We start from the raw sequence: 23,068 nt of genomic DNA on the forward strand, positions 1-23,068 counted from the left end.
ACCTGACATTCCAGGTTCCTATGTAATATTGCTCTTTACAGCATCGGACCTTGCTTCTATCACCAGACACATCCACAACTGGGTATTGTTTTTGCTTTGGCTCCATCCCTTCATTCTTTCTGGAGTTATTTCTCCACTGATCTCCAGTAGCATATTGGGCACCTACCGACCCGGGGAGTACCCCTTTCAGTATCCTATCATTTTGCCTTTTCATACTGTTCATGGGGTTCTCAAGGCAAGAATACTGAAGTGGTTTGCCATTCCCTTCTCCAGTGGACCACATTCTGTCAGACCTCTCCACCATGACCCATCCGTCTTTGGTGGCCCCACACGGCATGGCTTAGTGTCAGACTTTATTTTTGGGGGCTCCAAAATCACTGCAGATGGTGACTGCAGCCATGAAATTAAAAGGTGCTTACTCCTTGGAAGGAAAGTTATGACCAACCTAGATAGTATACTGAAAAGCAGAGATATTACTTTGCCAACAAAGGTCCATCTAGTCGAGACTATGGTTTTTCCAGTGGTCATGTATGGATGTGAGAGGTGGACTGTGAAGAAAGCTGAGCCCCGAAGAATTGATGCTTTTGAACTGTGGTGTCGGAGAAGACTCTTGAGAGTCCCTTGGACTGCAAGGAGATCCAACCAGTCCATAATAAAGGAGATCAGTCCTGCATGTTCATTGGAAGGACTGATGCTGCAGCTGAAACTCCAATACTTTGGCCACCTCATGCGAAGAGTTGACTCATTGGAAAAGACCCTCATGCTGGGAAAGATTGAGGGCAGGAGGACGAGGGGACGACAGAGGATGAGATGGCTGGATGGCATCACCGACTCGATGGACATGAGTTTGAGTGAACTCTGGGAGTTGGTGATGGACAGGGAGGCCTGGCGTGCTGTGATTCATGGGGTCGCAAAGAGTCAGACACAACTGAGCGACTGAAATGAACTGAACTGAAGTGATGTGGGTTATTCATCACACATCTCATGGCAGAATGAAAAAAGACACCATGGGCATCATACCATTCCTTGCTCAGAGGGAATAATTTTTAAAAACTTAACAATTAATAGAGGTGATATGAATATAGTTTTTATAAAATATCAAAATAGAATTTTTGAAGAATGATTTAAAATGAACAGCTAAGATATAGTTTATTTTAGCTTTGAGCATTAACACTAATTTTCTTGATCATTTTTCTGCCCGGTTTTCATGCTGTGTTTTCAGATTGTAAGGCTGAGACTATTGTGTGTAGAAATGGGTTGGTGAATGAAGACATTTGTTTATAGCAATGTAACTGCATTTTCTAATACAATGCAGTGTGCGGAATGTGGCCAAAAGAAGGTGGCAGTGAGTTTATAAGAGGCGACCAGGCCACTGTAGAGTGGACAGACAGCCCAAGGGCACACCACAGCAGTGGGCAAGCAACACAAGTCACAAGCCAGCTAGACAGGGTTTGGCTTCAGCCAGCAGGCTGGAAGGCTAAGTTAGGGAGAATGCCAACACTTCGACTGGCAGAGGTCCTTTGTCCACATTCATCTACTCTGGTTCGAGTTTACATCCCCACACCTGTTGCTCCCGAGAGTCCAGGCCTTGGAGATTCTGTGTCCCTGAACCAGTTTGATTTTCAGTTAGGTATATGGATCGTCCTGCTCCATTAATGTGAATAGAATTTTTTAAAGTTAGCTTTATTAGAGTGTGTCACAAATACCCACTTCTATCTAATGAAGTTAAAAATGAACAATGAACATACTATGTTATGCATATTATATGGATTATATATTATTTATAAATAACATGTTATATATATTATTACTATATTTAAATTTGGGTTTTTTTTTTCAGTTGGTAAGTCTGTTCTACATTCTAGAGTGTACATTTTAAAAATGTAGCTATATTACCTGCTACTGTCAGGTAATTAGAATAGAAAAAATGAGTCCAAAATGGCAGTGGCTAAAAGACAAAGAAAGAGAAAAGCCTGCAAAAACGGAACAGAAGAAAATCCGCAGACTGGAGTGAGAGCTTCAGGTGAAACAAACATGCCCCCTTCTTGCCTACCCCAATTGGCATAGGGCAGGCTCAAGGGGAGGAGGAGATGAATAAATAAAAAGGAGGACGCCAAGACAGACTGAGGCCTCTCCTTTTGGGTTGGCCCACCCTCCTGCCTCACGGGTGTACTCTTCTTTGCTTGCTCAATAAAACTGAGCTGTAAAGACCTGCGACACTGGTCTGCCATTTCAAATTTCTGCTGCAATGAGACAGAACTGAGGAAATTATACACCCCCACCCCCAACACACACTACTAATAATAAATGCTACCTGCTACCTAACAACCAACATATGTTCCTATTGAGAAGAAAAGTTTGTGATGTGGAAGGTAAACATTACTGCAGAAATCTGATCATACTAAGATGATTTTTTTTTTTAATGTGAGCAGTTTGCAAACTGGAAAGAGTGGCAGAACTCTGCTTCTACCGATTTTTTTTTTAATGTGAGCAGTTTGCAAACTGGAAAGAGTGGCAGAACTCTGCTTCTACCATTTTCTAGCAAATCCTTTTGCATCTGTTTCTTGCCTACTTAACTCAGTAGTTACCTGAGTTAAATACTATTCTAGGTAGATTTGAGAGAATTTCAGACTTGGAGGTTGTTTTAGCATCCTAAAGTAGCAGAGGTTATAATTACTTATGTATCCTCTTATATTCTCCAGATTAGCAGTAGAAGTTGATTTTAAAACAGCATCTGCAGAATTAACTACCACCTATCAAGGTCATCAACAGCCCTGAAACGTAGAGAAATTAAGGATTCAAAGTTATCATTAAAATCAATTATTTTAATTATTCAAATAAGCATAAGGAATTAATTGAAGTAGATGAGGGAGCTCACAAGCGATTTGAGGACATTTGCAGTGTCATCTCATTCCCTGCTGGAGCCAGTCAGAGAGCGCTCCAGCAGACAGAACTGAAAGGGGGCACTTACACTTCAAAGACATGCACTTCCTATAGGAGTCCAAGCAAAAATCAAAGCAAATAATTAACAGCTACAGGTTTGGAAAACATGTTGAATTACACAAAAACAAGGGTCATGACCAATTGTGTACCTGCTGAAGTCGACATTTTAAAAGATGACAATCTAGGAACTCTAAAATGGTTGCGTGGTCCCGCAAAGACACGAATTCAAATGTAAATCATTTAATTAAACTTTGAGGCGAAGCCATTTGAAGAACAAGGTCAAGGCCTGTGTCTTCCCCGCAGGACTGCGGTCTTCCTTCCGGAGGCACGCGGGCAGGGCGGGGCCTTAGCACTGCAGCTCCTCCCCCTCGGCCAGTCGTGGGCCCCCTGCCGAGCTCTGCGCGCTGGCGTGCGCCGTGGAGCTCAGCACCTCCTCAAAGCTGCCGCCGCCGTGGTTCGCACCACCTACTTTCGTCTGAAACAGGCAGAGAGGCACACGTGTAGTTAGTTTGTCATTTTCATAATTTTAAAAAATAAGATGGATTACTCTGAAGTTCAGAAATACTTGTTTTCTTGAGCGGGCATGCAAAGGGGATGCAAAGGATGTAGAGAAGTTGTTTCCTTTCACAGAGGGCTAGGGTGTCAATCATATTTGGGTTTGGGGGCTGGACTCGAAACTTTAATTTGTACAACACTCTCTTTGTCTCTCTAACTTTATCAGTATTCTCTTTGTCCCTTCTACATCTAAAATTCTCAGTCCCTTCAGGGGCATGTCCAGATCTGTGGATTTGCACCGTCTCTTCAGTCACCCAGAGAACCAATTTAATCTAAACAGAATTGAATGTTAGATAAATCCCCCCAATTTTACAAATGTAGGAACTCCTTCAAGCGACGCCAACTTTTCATTTTGAGACTTAACAAGACAATCTGAAGTTCTGGTAAATGTCTCTTGGAAAGCAGAGTGGATCAAGGGAACATGATCTCTGGTCTCTACTTTGAGAGCTGGAGATGAATCATGGTTTAAGCACTAGTCACCCCACATCTTTCCAGGCAGCGGTCTTAATAGGAGGATATACCTTAAAATGCAAAGTTATGATGCTTTCAGATACTCTTTTTGTATACTTGTTGTTGGCTAAGAATATAGTCAGGAAGAAATCAGTTTATAATTAAGGAATATGGTTAAGTACTTTGAAAAATTTCTTAGCAAACGGTCTTTCAAAAGAATATTTAATGGCCCCAAAGGCTTAATGCAAGTCTTGGCCCTCCTTTAACCAGTAACAATATGGAAAAACACTTTGAGGAAAAGAAAGGTACAGAATAGATAATGTGGCTATTTCCAAAATTCTATCTACACCTCACTGTCATTTATTATGATCACTCACAAGGACATAGCATACATTGGGGAATGTTCCTGCTGATTGCCTGGCCTGCCCTTTAAAAACTTTAACCAGGTTTTGAAAGCAGTTCAGTTCTTGCAAATCACACACATACTTTTCTCCCACTGTCGCTAAAATCCCTCTGCCTCTGTAAAGTCAGTTACTAAGTTGAGTTTTTCCACTCTGCTTGGAATTGGAGAACTTATTCTGGAAAGTGACAGATTATAAATATTTTAGACTTGAGAACCACATAGTCTCTGTCACAAATACTCAAATCAGCCATGGTAGAAATCAGCCAAGATAATATATAAGTGAATAAGCATGGCTGAGTTCCATAAAATCTGTATGTATGGACACTGAAATGTGAATTTCATGTAATTTAATTTTCAAATTACAAAATATTATTCTTCCTTTGAAGAATAATTACCATTAAGAAAAAAGTAAAAATCATTTCTTAGCATACAGATCACTCAAAAATAGGGGACCAGCTGGATTCAGTCCATCCATCTTAGTTTGCAGACCTCAGACACAGAGCATTGATTCCTCCTCTACTCTGTTATCTTAACACTGGGAAGAAGCAGGGGATTGGCTTTAACTATCTAATTTTTCACTATGCTTATTTTCTGAGAGAGATAAGTCTAATTCAATGTAATTGACTCTATTAATAGTTTTCATCTTCCTCTTTAGTCACATTCAGTCACACAGAGTATTGAGTCTGGTGAATACCAACTACTGATGTATTCTTCTGGGCTTTGTTTTATTCCTCTCTCCTAGTTTTCCACTTCTCAAATCAAAAGAGAAAATTAAAGGAGGAAACCACTTTGAAATAAAGCAATTTAGCAAAGAAAGGAGTGGACTAAAGGGGTTTCCTAACCATGTGAGTTTAATGACCACACACTATAATACTAAAGTACTGCCTAAAGCCAAGGATGTGGGCTTCCCAGATGGTACTAGTGGTAAAGAACTCCCCTGCCAATGCAGGAGACTTGAGAGACTTGGGTTCAATCCCTGGGTTGGGAAGATCCCTTGGAGAATGGCATGGCAACCTACTCCAGTATTCTTGCCTGGAGAATCCCATGGACCGAAGAAGCTGGTGGGCTACACGTCCACAGGGCCACAAAGAGTTGGACACAACTGAAGGGACTTAGCACGTACACATGTGCTTAAGCAGAGATGTGAACAATAAGCTTCTCCTGAACTCTTCCCTTCAAAATGGTTTTTCATCCAAGAATTTGTCACTATGTCCCCAAAATTATAACTGCTCTTAGCAAAAAAAAAAAAAATTTCTTTGAATTACTGAATTGGGTTTCCTGGTCTCTCATAATAAAAGGTCTAGTTGAAAGGACACAAAGAATCAATATGTATAATCAGATCAGTTGCTCAGTCGTGTCCGACTCTTTGTGACCCCATGAATCCCAGCACGCCAGGCCTCCCTGTCCATCACCAACTCCCAGAGTTCACTCAGACTCACATCCACCGAGTCAGTGATGCCATCCAGCCATCTCATCCTCTGTTGTCCCCTTCTCCTCTTGCCCCCAATCCCTCCCAGCATCAGAGTCTTTTCCAATGAGTCAACTCTTCGCATGAGGTGGCCAAAGTACTGGAGTTTCAGCTTTAGCATCATTCCTTCCAAAGAAATCCCAGGGCTGATCTCCTTCAAAATGGACTGGTTGGATCTCCTTGCAGTCCAAGGGACTCTCAAGAGTCTTCTCCAACACCACAGTTCAAAAGCATCAATTCTTCAGCTCTCAGCCTTCTTCACAGTCCAACTCCCATATGTCTTACCTTTTTTGAGGTTTTAATTTAGGCTATACAATGTGCTTATCAAAAAGCAGGTGCACTGAAAATATGTTCTGCTTGGTACGGAACAATACAATAGTTGGAAAGGATGTCATTGCTCATGATTCACTGGAACATGGTAGAACAATGTTCCAAATATGGTTTCATAGGAGCTGATTCTAGGTCTGCTTTCTGTTTGCTTGTTTTAGATGAAATAGAAATTGTGCTTATTGAGCATACAGGTGACACCAGCCAAGATTTCAAGTAGTACACTGATGTGTATTACAAGGATGTAGGTGGAAAGGACCACCTTTATATGATTTTGATGAATTGGCAAGTTTTTCTGGAAAATCAAACTAACTACACAATTGGGTATAAAATAAGAATGATCCATCAAATGATCCATTGGGTACAAATGCCAGATGGTGTGACAGATTGTGTGAGAAGATGGCAGGAACAGACCTCACTTCACAGCAGAACATTATTTCTAATAGAACTCAAATATGAACATGATCCCCTCTAAGTGGTGTTTGAAAAATCAGGCTTGAAGCAGTTATGTGTCAGTACAAATACAGCATATTGACCTACAGGTTATTTCACTCATCCTTACTGATTCATGAGTCATTCCTTCAGCAGGAAACAGCCTCAGGATTCATAATTGAAAGTTATAGAAGCTTTGGAGAAGATTCAGAACACCACAGTAAACTGCACAGAAAATAAACAATGTAGGAAGGGTTAAACATCTGCTGTTTAGTCTGGAGAACAAAAGGAATGAGGAATTTGTAATTGACACAAAGAATGATTATCAGCCATTCTCCACTGTCTGTGTGGGCAGGAAAAAGGGAAACTAAGCATTGACCATGACCCAGGAGATGGATGGGATGTGAGTCTTGTAAAATCTATGGGCAGTCATGCAGATATAGGACCTGTTTTCAGGTGGTCTTGACACAGGCTAGTATCCAGTTGGCTGAGTTGGTTTTGTACATGTCTGAGGGCGGAGAAGGTGATGGCACCCCACTCCAGTGCTCTTGCCTGGAAAATCCCATGGACGGAGGAGCCTGGTAGGCTGCAGTCCGTGGGGTCGTGAAGAGCCGGACACGACTGAGCGACTTCATTTTCACTTTTCACTTTCATGCACTGGAGAAGGAAATGGCAACCCACTCCGGGGTTCTTGCCTGGAGAATCCCAGGGACGGGGGAGCCTGGTGGGCTGCCGTCTGTGGGGTCACACAGAGTCGGACACGACTGAAGCGACTTAGCAGTAGAGGGAGGAGGCACACTCTATACCTTCCATTCAGATGAAGTGAGAAAAGTGAGAGGCTGACAGTGTGGATCAAACTCTTGAATCATATGTGTCCTGTAAGCTTACCAGATTTTCCTAAAAGCAAAAGTAAATAGGTTGTTCTTTCTTCTTCTTTTGCTTCTTCATATCTCCTTCTTCTAAAGGAAACCTAAAAATGTACAACTTTTCCTATGTCCGAATTTAGCTAACAACAGAATCCATCCTTCTTGGACTGTCTAAGGCTGAGAACCAAATGTTGAGAAATTAACCCCTAGGGTTTTTTGAATCTTCTCTTTTGAAACTAGGTATTTTAGCAAGAGAAATGTCTGTGACACTGCATGTCCCTCACTATCATAAGTTTTCTCTACAAATAGGGGCAATATAATGGCTCCTCCTGGTTCCTAAACACTCAGTAAATGATAACGTTGACAAGCAGAGCAGTAGAACTATGCGACTAGAAACTGCTCGTAACTGAAGTCAATGAAAGCATGGTAAATGCTGAGTAATAATTTCATTCTTGGGCCTTAAACACCTAATCACAGGCCTGGAAAAGAGAAGACCATGTAAAAACCCTCCTCTAAAGGGAAGGACCCTCCAGCTCAAAACTGATAAGAGCATGTAGGACCTCCAGGAAGGAATTACTTACGATCTCATAGACTCTCACCTGGCAGCACGTGTGAGGGCTGCATGATTCAGAAGCAGCTGGGTAATCAGCACATGCCTATATCTGCTTTTGAGCTAGTTAAAGGTCACACATGTTCTTAATTTTCCCAGTAATAGGGAAATACAGAAATGGATTGTATACAAAATAGTAATATCAAGATGTAATTATGTTTAGGTAATACCTTTAAAAAAATCTTAGTAGTATCCATGATTTTTCCTGTTTTAAATGTTCTATACATTTAAGATTAGACTGTTTCTATTTTTGCTCTTTTATCTTCAGTATATTAATTTATCTATGCTCAAACATGAAATTCAATCAATTTTTTTTAGCACCTACTATACAACAGGCATCTTTTCAGTATATATCCAGGGAACAAATGCACCATTACAAAATAATACATTTTGTGACTCAGCTTCATTTTGCCTTCATGCTGTGCTGTGCTCAATATGTGAATGCAGTAAACAAATCTAAATAGTTGAGGGGTGGTGGATGGCAGGATAACCCATGGAGCCAAGTTTATTTCTACTGATCCACGGTTTATTTCTACTGATACACCAAATCAGAGGAGCTCTAAGCTGTTACTGAAATTTCCCTTACACTCTAAATTCAGAGTTCACATATAGTTTGTCCTATCCACATTCATCTATCACATATCTGCTTCTTGAGTAATAGCATTAAGAGTTCTAACCAGCAAAGAGATCAACCCAAGCCCAATTCCCTTGAATGCACAATTCATTCCTGAATGGTTTATATGAACAACTTTGTACATATACAGTAACAATATTCAATACTGGTTTTATTTACAGATTTACATCTGAAGAAAAGTGACTCAGTGCAAGGCTGCCTTCTTGGTGGCAGCCTTGGAACCAAATGCTGGTGGCCCCGCCTTTGGAACCAAGCGACTAAGCTTTCCTGATTCATGAACCCCATGACGCAAAATTTACTTCATCTGTACCTTAAGGCTTGTGACAGTTGTCTCAACCCTCTCCTCAAATGATTTGAAAGTAGGAGAATTCCTAAAATAACAAAAAAAGAGAGGTCAGCTCCAAAGACCTAGCTGTGTTAGCAACTGTGCTATCTGGTTTCAAACATCACCTCTGCACCAGAGCTAGTTGTTGGTTGGTCACCTACACCAACCATGTTTTAAAAGACATTTCACTTCTGCTAGGTTAGATCCAGAAACCATAACCTACCACGGGACTTTTCTAAGTGAAATTGTCAGATGCTCAGCTATAGAATAAATAATATAGCATTTGGCAAGGATACAACTGGCTTAATTCCATGTTGAACCATAAATCATTTCCAGTGAGTCAAAGAAGTGATAGCTTAATTTTTCATTTCCTAATTAATTATTTCTATCACAATACACCTTTTCCAAACCCAGTTATTTTATAACCACTGGAAAGTCTATCTGAAGAATGTCATGTTCAAGTTTTCCCACATGGAATTTTAAAAGTCATTTATTTTTAGTGACTGTGAGACAAGACAGAAATAGCTACGGGGAAAAAAGGTTCATATGTTTTCAAACGTTAAAGTTTTTAAGTTTTAAAACTAAGTATTTTGTCAGTGTCCAGGGAGCAGTGTTTCTGAAAGTCAATGCCTTCTTTATTTTAGGTTGAAATATACTTATTACTTGTCTAATGCTTAATCAAAATGGTGCTATTCACATGTGTTATATTTCCTTTCAAAGAAGATACTTATTTGTTCTATTAGAAACTTGCATTCTACTGACATTTTATTTGTAACTCAGTCATTGTGTTAAATAATCTACATACCATGTTATACTTCTGAGATTTATATTTTTCATGTGGTGCTTTTTGGTTTCCTATACTGTATTTGTCTACATGAAATTATGAGTTAATGACATCATTACTCTTAAAAGTGATATCAACCAAGTCCAATGATATCAACTAAGTCCAAGTAAGGCAACTGGAACTGAATTAAAAATGAATCTTAAATCTAGTATTCATGTCAGCTTTCAGCAACAGTGACTCTCATCATTTTCAGGTCAAATAATTCAACTGAATGTTACTATATTTGATAAACCACTTTCTAGTCTCTTTTGAGTGCAGAAGAAATAAAATAAGAGAAATGACCTAAAGAAACTTTATAAGGGAGAATAGTTATAAAACGTGGGCTTCATGGTGTGGTGTGCGCTATAGCATGGCCCTAATACTATAAAGAGAAAGCTAACATACAGAATATGTTTTTGAATGAATTTGTCTTTGTTAGAGTTTGTCTGTCAAGGCTGATACTCTGGATGGTCAAAAATGCATTTGCATCCAGGTTGCATGAATTAACAATGTTGAGCCCTGAGGGACCAAGCACAGCATCACATCTTGTATATGACTCAAATAGGAGTCGAATTCCTATGAGCGATCCTCCACAGTACCTGTCTCATGATGAAATGCTAGTGAAATTGCATGAGAGTGATTCAGAAGTGTGTACTTACTAGCACCTTACTTCCAACACACATTTTATTTGGCCAAGCTGGTCACATGACTACCTGTTATCCATCAGTTGTATAAGACCACAGTGGGCAGACACTTAGTTCATCCTGATGGTTCATAGTGGATGTTAGTTGAGTAAAATGTCTTTTTTTTTTTTTTTTAAAGTTAATTTCAGGCAAGCTCATAAGGAACGCATTTGACCCATAAGTTATTTGATTATTTCTGGCTCCCAGAGAAAAGCCATATGAATTTTTTTTCAAGCCTTCTTTGGACACTCAGACAAAATTTAACAAGTAAGGAAGCTCAGGGCTGCAGGGTGCACTGGTCAATGTTCTTATGCTAGGGGAGCAAGTCATTCAAATATAAACTAAGCCACCTATGCTGTCTATTTTTCCCCACATAAGGGAAATCAAATGCTCTGGTCCAACTTGCAAAGTCACAACATAGGCCCAGTGTAGAAGAGACATCAGCAGGTATAATAAAACAGACATTCCTCTAATCTGATTACCCTAGAGTGCATGCTGGAGAACAGGGAGAAACTGCAAATAACCTTAGAAAGAATTTGGCTTCAAAGTGCTTGAACTATTTAGAGTAACTGAGCTCCCTCTAGAATGTATTCACACCACAATATGTAATATAAAGAAGGAAAGAAGAGACACAGTTCTGCATGATGTAAGAGAGAGCTCCAGGGGCCAGATGTCTTTCCACTGAGCCCCTCCCCAGGGCAGCCCAAGGGTTCCTGGAAGCACCGTGGGAGGAGCCCAAAGTCTGGTTCTAGCCCTTTATTTTTAAGCATGATGAAACCGCTATCACCGAAATGATCTTCCCAAAGCTGCCAAGTTTACCCCTGCTCTGAACTGGGCTACAGCCTGCATCTTCTGACTCCCAATCTAACATTTTGATTTTATCTGATCATATCACTACGTCACACCAACTGGAAGCCAGAGGAACACCTTTCTCCGGAGTTTTCAGCTGACCAATAAGCTTAATGGCATTTTTATTGTTCAACAGACTCTTCACCTTAATATATCCTTTAACAAATCCTAATGTTATCCTTTCTAGAACTGTAGCCCTCTTTGTCTCCTATTTTTTCATTTACTGCTGTGGCAATAAAGTGATTTCCCCCTTTTATAGGTGTGCTTGGAATGTTCCAGGCCCTGTACTGAGTGCTTTATGCAGACCATACATCTCACAACAGCCATTTGAAGTAGATAGATTCTCATTTCTCCTAGTATATGGGCAAGAGAATGGAGATTGAAGTAGATTCGGTAAGTTGTCTCAGGTCATTCAAATCAGGAATTGCTGGATTTAAACTAGTGTGTCCAATCAATAGCCTGAGCCCTTCACAACTACAATTCTTCTATAGTATTGTCAGCCTTTTTTTCCTGAGGGCCATCAGAAAAGAGAATATAATAGGTCATGGCACTTCCCCTCATATAAAAAAGGAAAAAATCCACAATAAAAGTAACACTTCATACACATTCTGCATTGAGATTATGTAAACTAATTTACACACATTACCTCATTGCAGGCATACTTATGGAATGGCGAATGGAGTAGCTTCAGGGCAAAAGCAGATTAAAGGGGAAACAAAAAAAAGAAAAAAGAAGATAGTACAATATAAGTATCTGAGAAACTCCTCATTCACAGTTTTAAAACAGCAATGTCAACTATCTGAAGTATTCCCTGCCCTCCCCACCAAGATGATATTTGTTATTGTTGGGTAGGATGGGCCACAATCATTTCCAAAGGAATTGAGGAAGAGCAGATGGTCCGTGGCTGCATATTATTTTATTGGGTTGGCCAAAATGTTCGTTTGGGTTTTCTGCAAGATCGTATGGAAAATCCCAAACAAATTTTTGGCCAACCCTATACTTTCTCGGTAAGCCAGGAAATCTGAGGAGAGTGTCTGGTTCCCCCCAGGTCAGGCCAGCAGTCCATGTACATGATTCTGGGGACATGACTCCTGGTCCAGCTCCCTCCTCCTGTTTCAGGAACACAGTCAGGGACAAGGGACAGTGCCCAGCAGGTAGAACCAGGCAGCTAACAGCTCATCATTCCATTTGAAGCTCATCAGAGGACTACACAGAGTTAACATGAATCAATCAAGGAAACATGCCAAATAAACACATTTCACACAGTCCAACGTGGGAGCTAGGGTTTCCGCCTCCATCCTAGGACAACTGGTACGAGGATCAACTTTTCTGAGACTTCTAAGAGCATCAGCTGTCTTACCTTATTAATCCTACAGCAATTGATTCATTGTCCCTCTGACTGACTGTTATTTCTATGTGAGTTCTGCTTAGAAATCAGGGTGTGTGGAGGGAAGAAGCAAAATGGGGTTCATTTTCCTAGGCAAGCATTCCTTCATCCACTTTCCAGCACAGTTCCTGCCTGCTCCTCTCCCAAGAAGCTTAACAGGTAAGGGATCAAACTCACCCTCACCTTCCCTAACAATATCCACTGAGGTTAGGGTTAGTAACTTTACTAGAACTCAGAAAGAAAAGGACAAAGAAATGCAGCGGATATTTACAGACACTCCATTTAGAAATCATAGGCAAAATACTTCTTCATAAATTACATTTAAAAAAGAGAATTACCAAAAGAAATTCATCAACATTATCAAGTATTTATCTCTTAAATACAGGTAGTTTTCTTAGGAAATATTTTTTTTTTAATTTATGTAATAAGATTCCACCCCAAAGGAGGCTTAATTCAGAGACCTGGGACTGACAATTGCACACGTGTTAACATTTGGGCTTTTCCACTTCAACTTCAGAGGGTACAGAAAGCTGAAGGTGAACCATCTGCTTAAATTACAGTTATAAGAAGTTCAGAAAAACATGACAATCTAGAGGAAATTGTTCTGTTTCTCGACTTTACTTTCTGCCGGTTTCATATACATCTGCAGTGCACAATTTCCACTTTCCGTTTCTTCTAAGGACCTCTGCCATGTACACAGGCATGATGCAGAAAGAGATCCCTGAGGATGACTCAGCAAGCGAAAGCGATGCATTAATAAATGATTCAGAAATGATATAAACAAGTGCTGAAATAGATGCAAACACATTAGGTGCCCTATACTCTGTAACTCCCTGGTAGCGAACACTTTCAGGAAAAGAGCTTTGGGGCCCAGGCATGCCCACCATGGTGCTCTGGGGAGGAAGGGAGCTTCGAGGAAGGGAGCCAGTTGGGGCAGCGCTTACCCGATGGAATGAGACCTACAGCCATAGCAGCACAGGAGAGAAAGGAGGAGCAAGGTTAGCACATCAGGATGCAGAGGAAGGACCACACTGCCCGCTGTCCCTTTTCAAAAGCCCCAGGGAAAAGATAAGGGACCCCATTCCTTACTCTTTTTGAGTGCACTGACTTTAATGTCTTCACGATTGCTTTACCGACTCTTACCACTGTTTTTCTCATGGCTATAGCTGGATTCTCTGTTAAAGTTACAAGCCTTGTCCAAAGATTTCCCCTCCACTAGATCATACACTGTTTGAGCGAATTCACCCAGAAATGCCAAGAAGATGGCAACATTACTATTATAAAAATGATTCCAATAGCTTGCATTTCTCCACAGAGTCCTTTCATAAATGTGACTTCGTGTTAACCTCAGAGAAAACCATCTGGTTAGGTAGCTATTAGCCATGTTATCTAGCAGACGGAGAAGGAGGCAGAATTCCGTGACTGGGCTGAGGGGCCTTCATTTAGGGGTCATCAGGATAAAAGGAGGACCTTAGCTCAGGAAATATTTATTTTTATAAAACGTCTAAATTAAATCTTAACATAGTGTTTTTCACTCAGTTATTAAAAGGTCCAAATTCTAAGTTTTGGAAACCTGTGAGTATTAACTTGTAATGATTTTAAACAAAAATTGAGAGGTCCTGTTTTTCTCCTAAGGTATCTAAATTTTTCTAGCAATTTTTAAACAAATTCAGAAATGTGTTCCCAGAATTCATAAAGGGATATTATGATGTAACCAACAAAATATAAAATAATATGATATTAATACTTTCAAACTGCAAAGGGGTTCAAAGTAAAATGCCTGTGATAAAATTTTTAAATTTCCCCACTATCATTTTATAAATTGACAAGTTAATTTGAACCCCAAATTGAAAACCCACTAATTGTTCTCATTTAAGAATCATTATTGTATTAAACTTAAGTAATTTTCAAATATGATTTTTACATATATTACTTGTTCTAGTATAATCAAAATTAATAATCCTTTGTAAAACTTGTTTTCACAGGGACTTATCCTCATTTATATATAGATGTTAGATATTTAGCTTGAGAAAAATATAGATTGGAAAATATAGGTCTACATATTATTACAGGATCATATTTGAATCTCTAGTAATAAAGACTACATCTCCCAATATTTTTAGACACAGTTTATAATGGAAGTGTTGTGTCCTCTGCACAGAGCAGTAATTAACGAAAAGTTTAGAACTCCTGGGAAACAGATTATCCATTATGCTAAAATAAAGCCACATTGAAACAGGAGGAAAGGCAGTCAACACACCTTGATATTATGCCCAGTTCATGCAGGAACATGAGTGTGCCAACATGTATATGTGTGAAACACAGTCTTTATTCTTTACAACTCATGAAATACAGCACACTCCTGTTCAGGGACTCTGCCTAATTTCTGTCCTGGAGGGCCACCTTGTAACTGAGATAGTTCCTTAGTAAAGTAAAAACTAGCATTTATTGAATGTTTAATACATGGCATGCTGTCTTCTGCTACTTACATAATAACCTGAGGACGTTACTCTTATCTACATTTATAACTGAGAATACCCAGGTACAGGTAAGCTAAGTTACACTTGGTTCCTCAACACCTAACCAGTTGAAATCAGATCACCTGAGAGCTTATTTCAAACAGATTCCTAGATGCCATCCAAGACCTACTTAGGTGCAATCTCAAAAGAGAGAGGTGGAATCTAGGAATATGCATGTAACAAGCTTCAGAGCTGTCTGTAAAGTCTCCTCCAGTTGGAGAAACACTGTTCCTGTTGGCAGTATTATGCCACTATGATCATTGTTTCAACTAAGTATGTGGAAAACAAATTTTATAAACATGACAAAACATATTTTCTTGGATATAACTGGTGATAAGGTCTTTCCTGTTTTAAGGAATTATTTAATTAGTTTAGATAAATGCTTTCCTGCCATTGAAATGACTGCAAATTTTATTCTAATAAAACTAGGGTTAATTAATAATCCAAAATGCTTACCAGTTCATCACACACTGCCTCTGAAGAATTTTAATTGCTTTTTGTTATTGCTTTATTAGCAAAAATGAAGATAAAGCAATGTACTCAGATTCATGCATATGTACTTACTTAATTCTAGCCTCATGAATGCCAAGTTCTTAAGATGATGCATGAATGTTGGGCACAATCCAGTAATTTTTGAAGTCAAAAAATAACTTAAACACAAAGATACAAATATTTGCCTCTAGGCATCAAAGCTGCAGAGTAATACAGAAAGCAATAATTTAAGAATCCAGTAAAATAATATGCACATAGTTTTTAAAAAGAAGAAATATAAAATGTACTTGAGAAGTTTTTAAAAATTGAACTTGATTTTTAGAGACAAAAATGACATTGATTTATAAAGAAAAATCTCCTAAGCATATCAGCCAAATTCAAAATAAACTATGATAGGTATTTAAATAAGCAAAAAAATATGAGAGCAGCAACTGTATGTAAGATAACTTTCTAGAATATAATATAAAAAATAAAAATGGTCAATATTACATTGTTCTCAGTTTCAAATCTTGATATTCACCCTAATTTTATATAACAAATACTGAAAATCACCAAAATGTGCAAAGGAACTGGTTTAAAAATTTCGGTAATTTTTAAATTTTTAAAATTTGGTAAATTTTACATTTAACAGCTGTGCACTGGAAGAGAATACATCCACTGAAAATGAAGATGTAATAAACACTTATTAAATATTCACAATATATTGCCAAAGTAAAGAAAGAATATTACCAGGTGCATATATCCATGGTACCTTTCTAGAATAAAAGAATAAATATCTATATATTTAGCATAGAAAAATATATATATACTAGCTGTATGTGTACAAAAATGTAGCCAAGAATAGTTTATCAGAGCATATTCACTGAAAGCATATTTTAACTTAGTTTGAGTTACAGTGATTCAAATTCAGTATGTGCTGCATTCTTTTGGAATCTCTCCTTATTACTGGTGATTAAAGGTACCCTCTGTCTTCTATTTTTACTGAATAGTAGAAAGGGCATCTCTGGGATCAGATCCACTAAGCTGACCTTTAGGTAAAGGTCCCAATATAAAAATGTATCTCAGTCACCAATACGATCAGCCACATAAAATTTTAATCTAATTAAAGAAAAGAATGCCTTAGGAAAACTAGTCAATGGATAATGCCCCTCCTTGTCTCTGAAAGCCAAAGGCCAAGCCTCTTCCACATGGCTCTTTCCCACAGTACCTCATGTCTCCAAACTTCTTGCTGATGGCCGTCCCAACGTTGCTGAAAGCTGCAGTTGCCTTCTGCCCGGCATGACTCAGGGTTTCATGTGTTTTCTTGTAGCTAGAAATAAAACAGAAAAATAAGAACAGCTCATTATCAAGACCACCCATAATACATCCACCGTCTTTCTCTCTCCTGTGTGCTTAGTCGCTCAGTCGTGGCCGACTCTTTGGGACCCCATGGGCTGTAGCCTGCCAGGCTCCTATGTCCATGGGGATTCTCCAGCAAGAATACTGGAGTGGGTTGCCATGCCCTCCTCCAGGGGATCTTCCCAACCTAGGGATCGAACCCAGGTCTCCCACATTGCAGGCAGATTCTTTACCATCTGAGCCACCAGGGAACTTTTGAAAGTTCCCTTTCCAAAACAGATTTAGGAAGATGATCCACAGAAGCAATTGCTTCTGTTCTTTGGGGAGGATGGATTGGTGGCTGCTCATCAGCAGGAAAGTCAGACCATGCAATCTGAATTCAGTAAAAATACACATTTGTAAGCCTAGATCTGAATGTGCAGATCTTTAATCACAAATAATGGAACTGCTTCAATAGTAGAAAATTATTCTTAAAGAGATGTATTAACTCTATGAAAGGACAATGAAAGCTCTAGCCATCAAAGCTAACACAGATTAGAGAATGCATGTTTCAAAGAGAAATGTAAGCTTTTCCTATTTATGTGGGTAAAAGGAACTATAAAAAGGCAAAATTGAACTAGTACTTATTTTGTAATATGGAGAGAGGTTGGAGTAAGAAGGGTGCATAATCTTAAGCTAATACAGTGACTTTTTTCAAGACAGTTTTAGGAATACAGTACTGCAATGATCTGTTCCTAAACCTATGTCCCCACAAGGCTGACTCCCCGAGGACAAGGAAGCCATTCATTTCTGTGTCCCTAGGATCTGGCAGCAGGAAAAAGGGGAAACTGAATAAATACTAGATGAAGGAATCAGTGATCGAAGGGGAAGCTCCTCTGTTGGTCTGAACTGGGAGTCAAGGCAGTAAGAACAGAGCGGTGTGATGGACTGTAGAGAGAAAATGGATAGACTTGACAAAAGGTTGCTAGTGACAAATGGAACAAGACAAAAAGATTGGCTTCAGGTTTTGAGCATGGTGGCAGGAAAGGCAGCGGTGTGTCCGCTGGCCTGGGAAATTTCTAAGCGTTAATAAACCAGAAAACAAAAGCACCTAACCTGAGGGAATATGTAAGTCAAGTCACTATACCGCACTGCTTAGACTTCTACAGAGCTGTTCCCAGGTAAGTTCCCCAATGCTCCCTGCTTAGCCTAGAACACTTTCATGCATATGGCGTCTCTGAGAAGACTATGTCCTATGAAATCCATTAAGTGGGAGCTTCCCTTATCCTTCCTCCCCTTCCACCTCCCACAAGTCATCCAGCCCTAAATATACTATCAGACTTTAAGCCAATGCTTTAAAACACCCTTGTTGGTTTCCTTGGGACTGAAATCACTTTAGTAATATGGTATTCTATTATTCTTTTTTGTTAGCAGGTAGAAAGAAGTCTATATTACCAGCACCATATGTTATTTATTTGTACAATGCCTGTGTTCTTAGGAAGTGTAAAAATCATGTATTATCTAGATGATAAAGTCAAACCAAACATTCATTACTAAACAGACATTTCCTAGGGAATAGGGAAAGACACATATTACACATTACAGCCTAAGTGAAGGGCCCCTCTGCAGTTATGCACTGCACAGAGCCTGTCCTTATGCTGCATCCTAATTGTGCTTGATCTTAAAACTGAATACACCCCCATCCAGATGCTAGGAGCCTGCATCTTGAAAAAGGGCCCTTCTGTCAGGCCACTGATAACCCCCAAGGAAGTCAGCATAGTTGCATTTTCCTCCCTTCACTGTGCCATGAAATTCTGTACATAGTTTGTGCTGTGCTCAGTCGCGCCCAACTCTCTGGCAACCCCAAGGACTGCAGCCTGCCAGGTTCCTCTGTCCATAGGTTTCTCCAGGCAAGAATACTGGAATGGATTGCCATTTCCTTCTCCAGGGGATCGTCCTGACCCAGGGATCAAACCCACGTCTCTTGTGTCTCCTACACTGGCAGGTGGATTGGATTCTTTACCACTACGCCACCTGGGAAGCCTACATAGTTTATACTGCTGCTGCTGCTGCTGCTGCTGCTGCTAAGCCGCTTCAGTCGTATCTGACTCTGCGACCCCAGAGACGGCAGCCCACCAGGCTCCCCTGTCCCTGGGATTCTCCAGGCAAGAATACTGGAGTGGGTTGCCATTTCCTTCTCCAACGCATGAAAGTAAAAAGTGAAATTGAAGTCGTTCAGTCGTGTCCGACTCCTAGCGACCCCATGGACTGCAGCCTACCAGGCTCCTCCGTCCATGGGATTTGCCAGGCAAGAGTACTGGAGTGGGGTGCCATTGCCTTCTCCAATAGTTTATACTACTAACACTTAAAACTGTTTTCAACTCTACTGCATAAAAATATGTTCAATAATATTCAAATGATGAAAAACAACTTAAATGCTAACCTTCTGATTGACCTGACAACCTTCTAATTTAAAAGGAAGCAGTATTTAACATTTTAGATTACTAGCATCTCTTATTTTAAGCTAAATGTGAATTACACCATTGCTGAGTTTCATAATTGACAGAGCAGGAGACTAATACCTCTTCCTTAAATAAAAGTCAAAATGTTAAGATATCCTCAGGTTGCTGTCAGTTATGCACTGGGGGGCAGAAAACTCGAGAGTATTTGCTCTAAGACATCGGTGTTGCGTGCCTCTCCTCAGGGTTCCCATAATCCCCTCCGCATAGCTCTTTCCAAACATTGTTCCTTTGTGCTGCAATTAGGGTTTTTGAATCCCTCTCTGTGACTTATCTGAACTTCCTGAGGGTGGGGACCACATCTTGTTCATCATCTCTGTATCCCCAGCGGCTGAAATCAACCAGAGCAAGAGCCCCCTGAGGCCAAAGGGAGGAAACAGAGTCCAGCTGGATTCCCTGACTTCAGGCACAAGGTGCAAAGTCAGGACTTTGCAGCGTGAACTTTCCCCTTCAGAGAAGAGCCGTGGTGACCTTAAAATGAGTGAGGGAAATTTGTCCTTGCGTGCTCTGAAGCAACTCCAGCAAACACCCGCTTTGGGGGAATATGGGCTGCCTTGGTAGTTCAGAAGGTAAAGAATCTGCCTGCAATGCAGGAGACGCAAGAGATGCAGGTTACGCCGTCCCTGGGTCGGGAAGATCCTCTGGAGAAGGAAATGGCAATCCACACTAGTATTCTTGCCTAGAAAACGCCATAGACAAAGACGCCTGGCAGGCTACAGTCCATGGGGGTCACAAAGAGTAGGACAAGTCTAAGCAACTAAGCATGCATGCACATGTATATATTGAGGAGAACGTTAAGTTCTACTCTCTTAGCAAATTTCATTTATACAATAGTGTTTTCAACTATGGTCATTATATTATACATTAGCTCCTCAAACCTTATTCAACTTATAAGTGATAGTTTGTACTCTTAGAAACCTCTCCCTATTTCACCCATACCCACCACCTCCAGAAACCACTCTTGCATTCTCTGTTTCCAAGAGTCTGACTTTTTTTTTAGATTCCACATATAAGTGATACTATGCAGATTCTATCCTTCTCTGACTCCACTTAGCATAGTGCCCTCAAGGTCCACCCATATTATTGCAAACAACAGGATTTCCTTTTCTCATGGTTGAATAATACTCCATTGTATCTGTGTGTGTATCTTTACATTTTAAGGACTGGGTAACCTTTAACCATTAGAACAGGTGAGCTCTTTGGCCAGCATACTGACAGAGGGCTCTTCCTCTCTTCATGTCCTAGTGATTTGAAAATCAGTGTTAATAATCAAAAGGAGAAAGCATGTCATCCTCTAAAGTGTTCTGACCTAAAGCATTTTTCTACATGCAGGTAGAAAAAAAATTGTAATTCAACAGTCTTTTTACAAGAAGATAAAATATCTTTATAGCCCAAATCTATTTCCTATTATGGAATTTAAAAGAGAGCATTACTTTAACAATTGCATATGCAGCACTTCACCACAGACACAAAAACTTTTTAGACTTCTTCTCTTCCAAAGGTTCCCCAAACACAACACCAAATCACAGATTTACCACTTGAATCTCGAAAAGGAGAACCTATGTTCTACCTTGTATGATGAGGCCAGTAAGAATGAACAACCATGAGAGAGATGGGCTTTTAAAATTAGGTCTTTAATCTTCACTGGCACTTCTGAACCTAATGGTGCCACAACAATTCCTCATAAATAAGATATAATAATCTTTACTGACCACAATAGGCTGGAAGTCTTAGAAGCACAAAATCAAAGAGTAAATAAATTGTATACCAAGCTTCAATTTTCAAGCACTATGCATTTTTTTTAAAAGCTGAATGTTAGAGTTTTACTCCTCTGTATATAGGGTGAATTTATTAAGCTTCCAAAAAGATGGAATAGTTGAAATTCCATTCCATGACCTTCTCCCCTTTGTAGACTACCATTTGGTCTAATACAACTCAGAAGGGTTTATTGTTGGGGCAATTTCACGGGTTAGCAAAGGCCAAACACTCACTAAAATGAAGCACATGGGTTTGAATAGCCCACCATGACATCAGGTTTTCAAATTACTTTTCCTTCTATCTCCAGAAGAGATTCAATTTCTCCTCCAATGGTCTCCCACCTCTTCACCCCAAGGCCACCCACCTCCCCTGTGCCTCCTTAAAGCCTAGAAACATTACAGAGCTTCAGAGAAGAAAAAAGAAGAGGGTAGGGGGACTTTTTGTGTGTGTTCTTAGAGTCTCTGAAATCAAGGCACCCAAAAAACTATGACAAAAACAACAGCAACAGCAAGCCCTGGGACACAGATGATGTCTTGACCTAATACTGTATGGTTATCTTTCTAAAAGGGAGATAATTTTAATCTGCTGTGTAGTTATTCCTAGTCATCTGGTTTCATTCCAATATGAATCCTACCACAAACTAAAATATGCAAAATCTTTCATTAACATATCAGAGGTTTTCATTTCATTATAAATCAAACTAAATAGGTCATGACTGTTTAATCAGCATGCAAAGTATTGCCTCTGGAATACCTGTAGTGAGTGCCTTGACACCTAAAATTCTTTTTAGTGCTTTGAAATCTAATTCTATCCTAGCTAACCCTAGCCCAGTTCATCACTCCCTCACATCAAAATTTTCACCACATGATGCATAGATATTGTTCTAAAATCTGTGTGATGTACATTAATAGCAGGAATTTAAATATTTAAGGGAGAAAAAAAAAAAGGAAAGATGGGTGAATGGAAAAAATAATGAATTTTACACACATATCCATCACTCACAGTTAATCCCAGTTAATATATTGGTTTCCTTTCAGTCTTTTTTCTACATATATATATTTTATAAGTGAGATGCGTTTTCACTGAATATTATGTTAGCTAGCACTTTTCCATGTAATTAATTTTTTTGGAAAAGTAGAATTTTAATGGATGCAAATTATTTAACAAACAATAATTTATTTCACCATTAAAAATATCCAGGGGAAAAATAGATTCTATGATCACAGCCTACCCCTTGTCCCAACATAGGACTTTTCCCTTCCCTTCAGTTCAGTTCAGTTCAGCCGCTCAGTCGTGTCCGATTCTTTGCGACCCCATGAATTGAAGCACGCCAGGCCTCCCTGTCTATCACCAATTCCCAGAGTTCACTCACACTCATGTCCATCGAATCGGTGATGCCATCCAGCCATCTCATCCTCTGTCATCCCCTTCTCCTCCTGCCCCCAATCCCTCCCAGCATCAGAGTCTTTTCCAATGAGTCAATTTTTCACATGAGGTGGCCAAAGTACTGGAGTTTCAGCTTTAGCATCATTCCTTCCCTTAGCAGTCAAGAAAAAAGGGTGAGAGAAAATGATCTCCTGAAATTATGTTGCTGATAGACTCAGGCCTCCCTCTTAAAAAAGAGATTTATTCTTCTTTACAAAGGAAAGTTCGCAACATTCCTAAAGGTTAGTGAGACCATAATCATCTGTATTTATTAATTAATCTC

General features: G+C 39.6%; 1 protein-coding gene across 3 annotated transcripts in view; it reads right to left on the minus strand.

Annotated features, from left to right (window-relative positions):
* Positions 1 to 2,804: 2,804 nt before the first annotated feature.
* Positions 2,805 to 23,068, minus strand: part of TPD52L1 (tumor protein D52-like 1) — a 91,922-nt gene continuing 71,658 nt past the window's right edge. Inside the window, exons 4-7 of one of the 3 annotated variants that reach the window (XM_010861771.1) lie at positions 16,974 to 17,075; positions 12,015 to 12,053; positions 8,999 to 9,059; positions 2,808 to 3,418 (exon numbers count right to left, since the gene is read on the minus strand). In XM_010861771.1, the coding sequence (XP_010860073.1) occupies positions 3,290 to 3,418; positions 8,999 to 9,059; positions 12,015 to 12,053; positions 16,974 to 17,075 (331 nt within the window). In that variant the 3' untranslated portion in view covers positions 2,808 to 3,289. Of the gene's footprint in view, positions 3,419 to 8,998; positions 9,060 to 12,014; positions 12,054 to 16,973; positions 17,076 to 23,068 lie in introns of all 3 variants that reach the window. The other 2 variants (XM_010861772.1, XM_010861773.1) reach the window with 2 other exon arrangements.

This window comes from Bison bison, unplaced genomic scaffold (assembly GCF_000754665.1).
Source record: "Bison bison bison isolate TAMUID 2011002044 unplaced genomic scaffold, Bison_UMD1.0 scf7180017864473, whole genome shotgun sequence".
Classification (NCBI taxonomy): domain Eukaryota; kingdom Metazoa; phylum Chordata; class Mammalia; order Artiodactyla; family Bovidae; genus Bison; species Bison bison.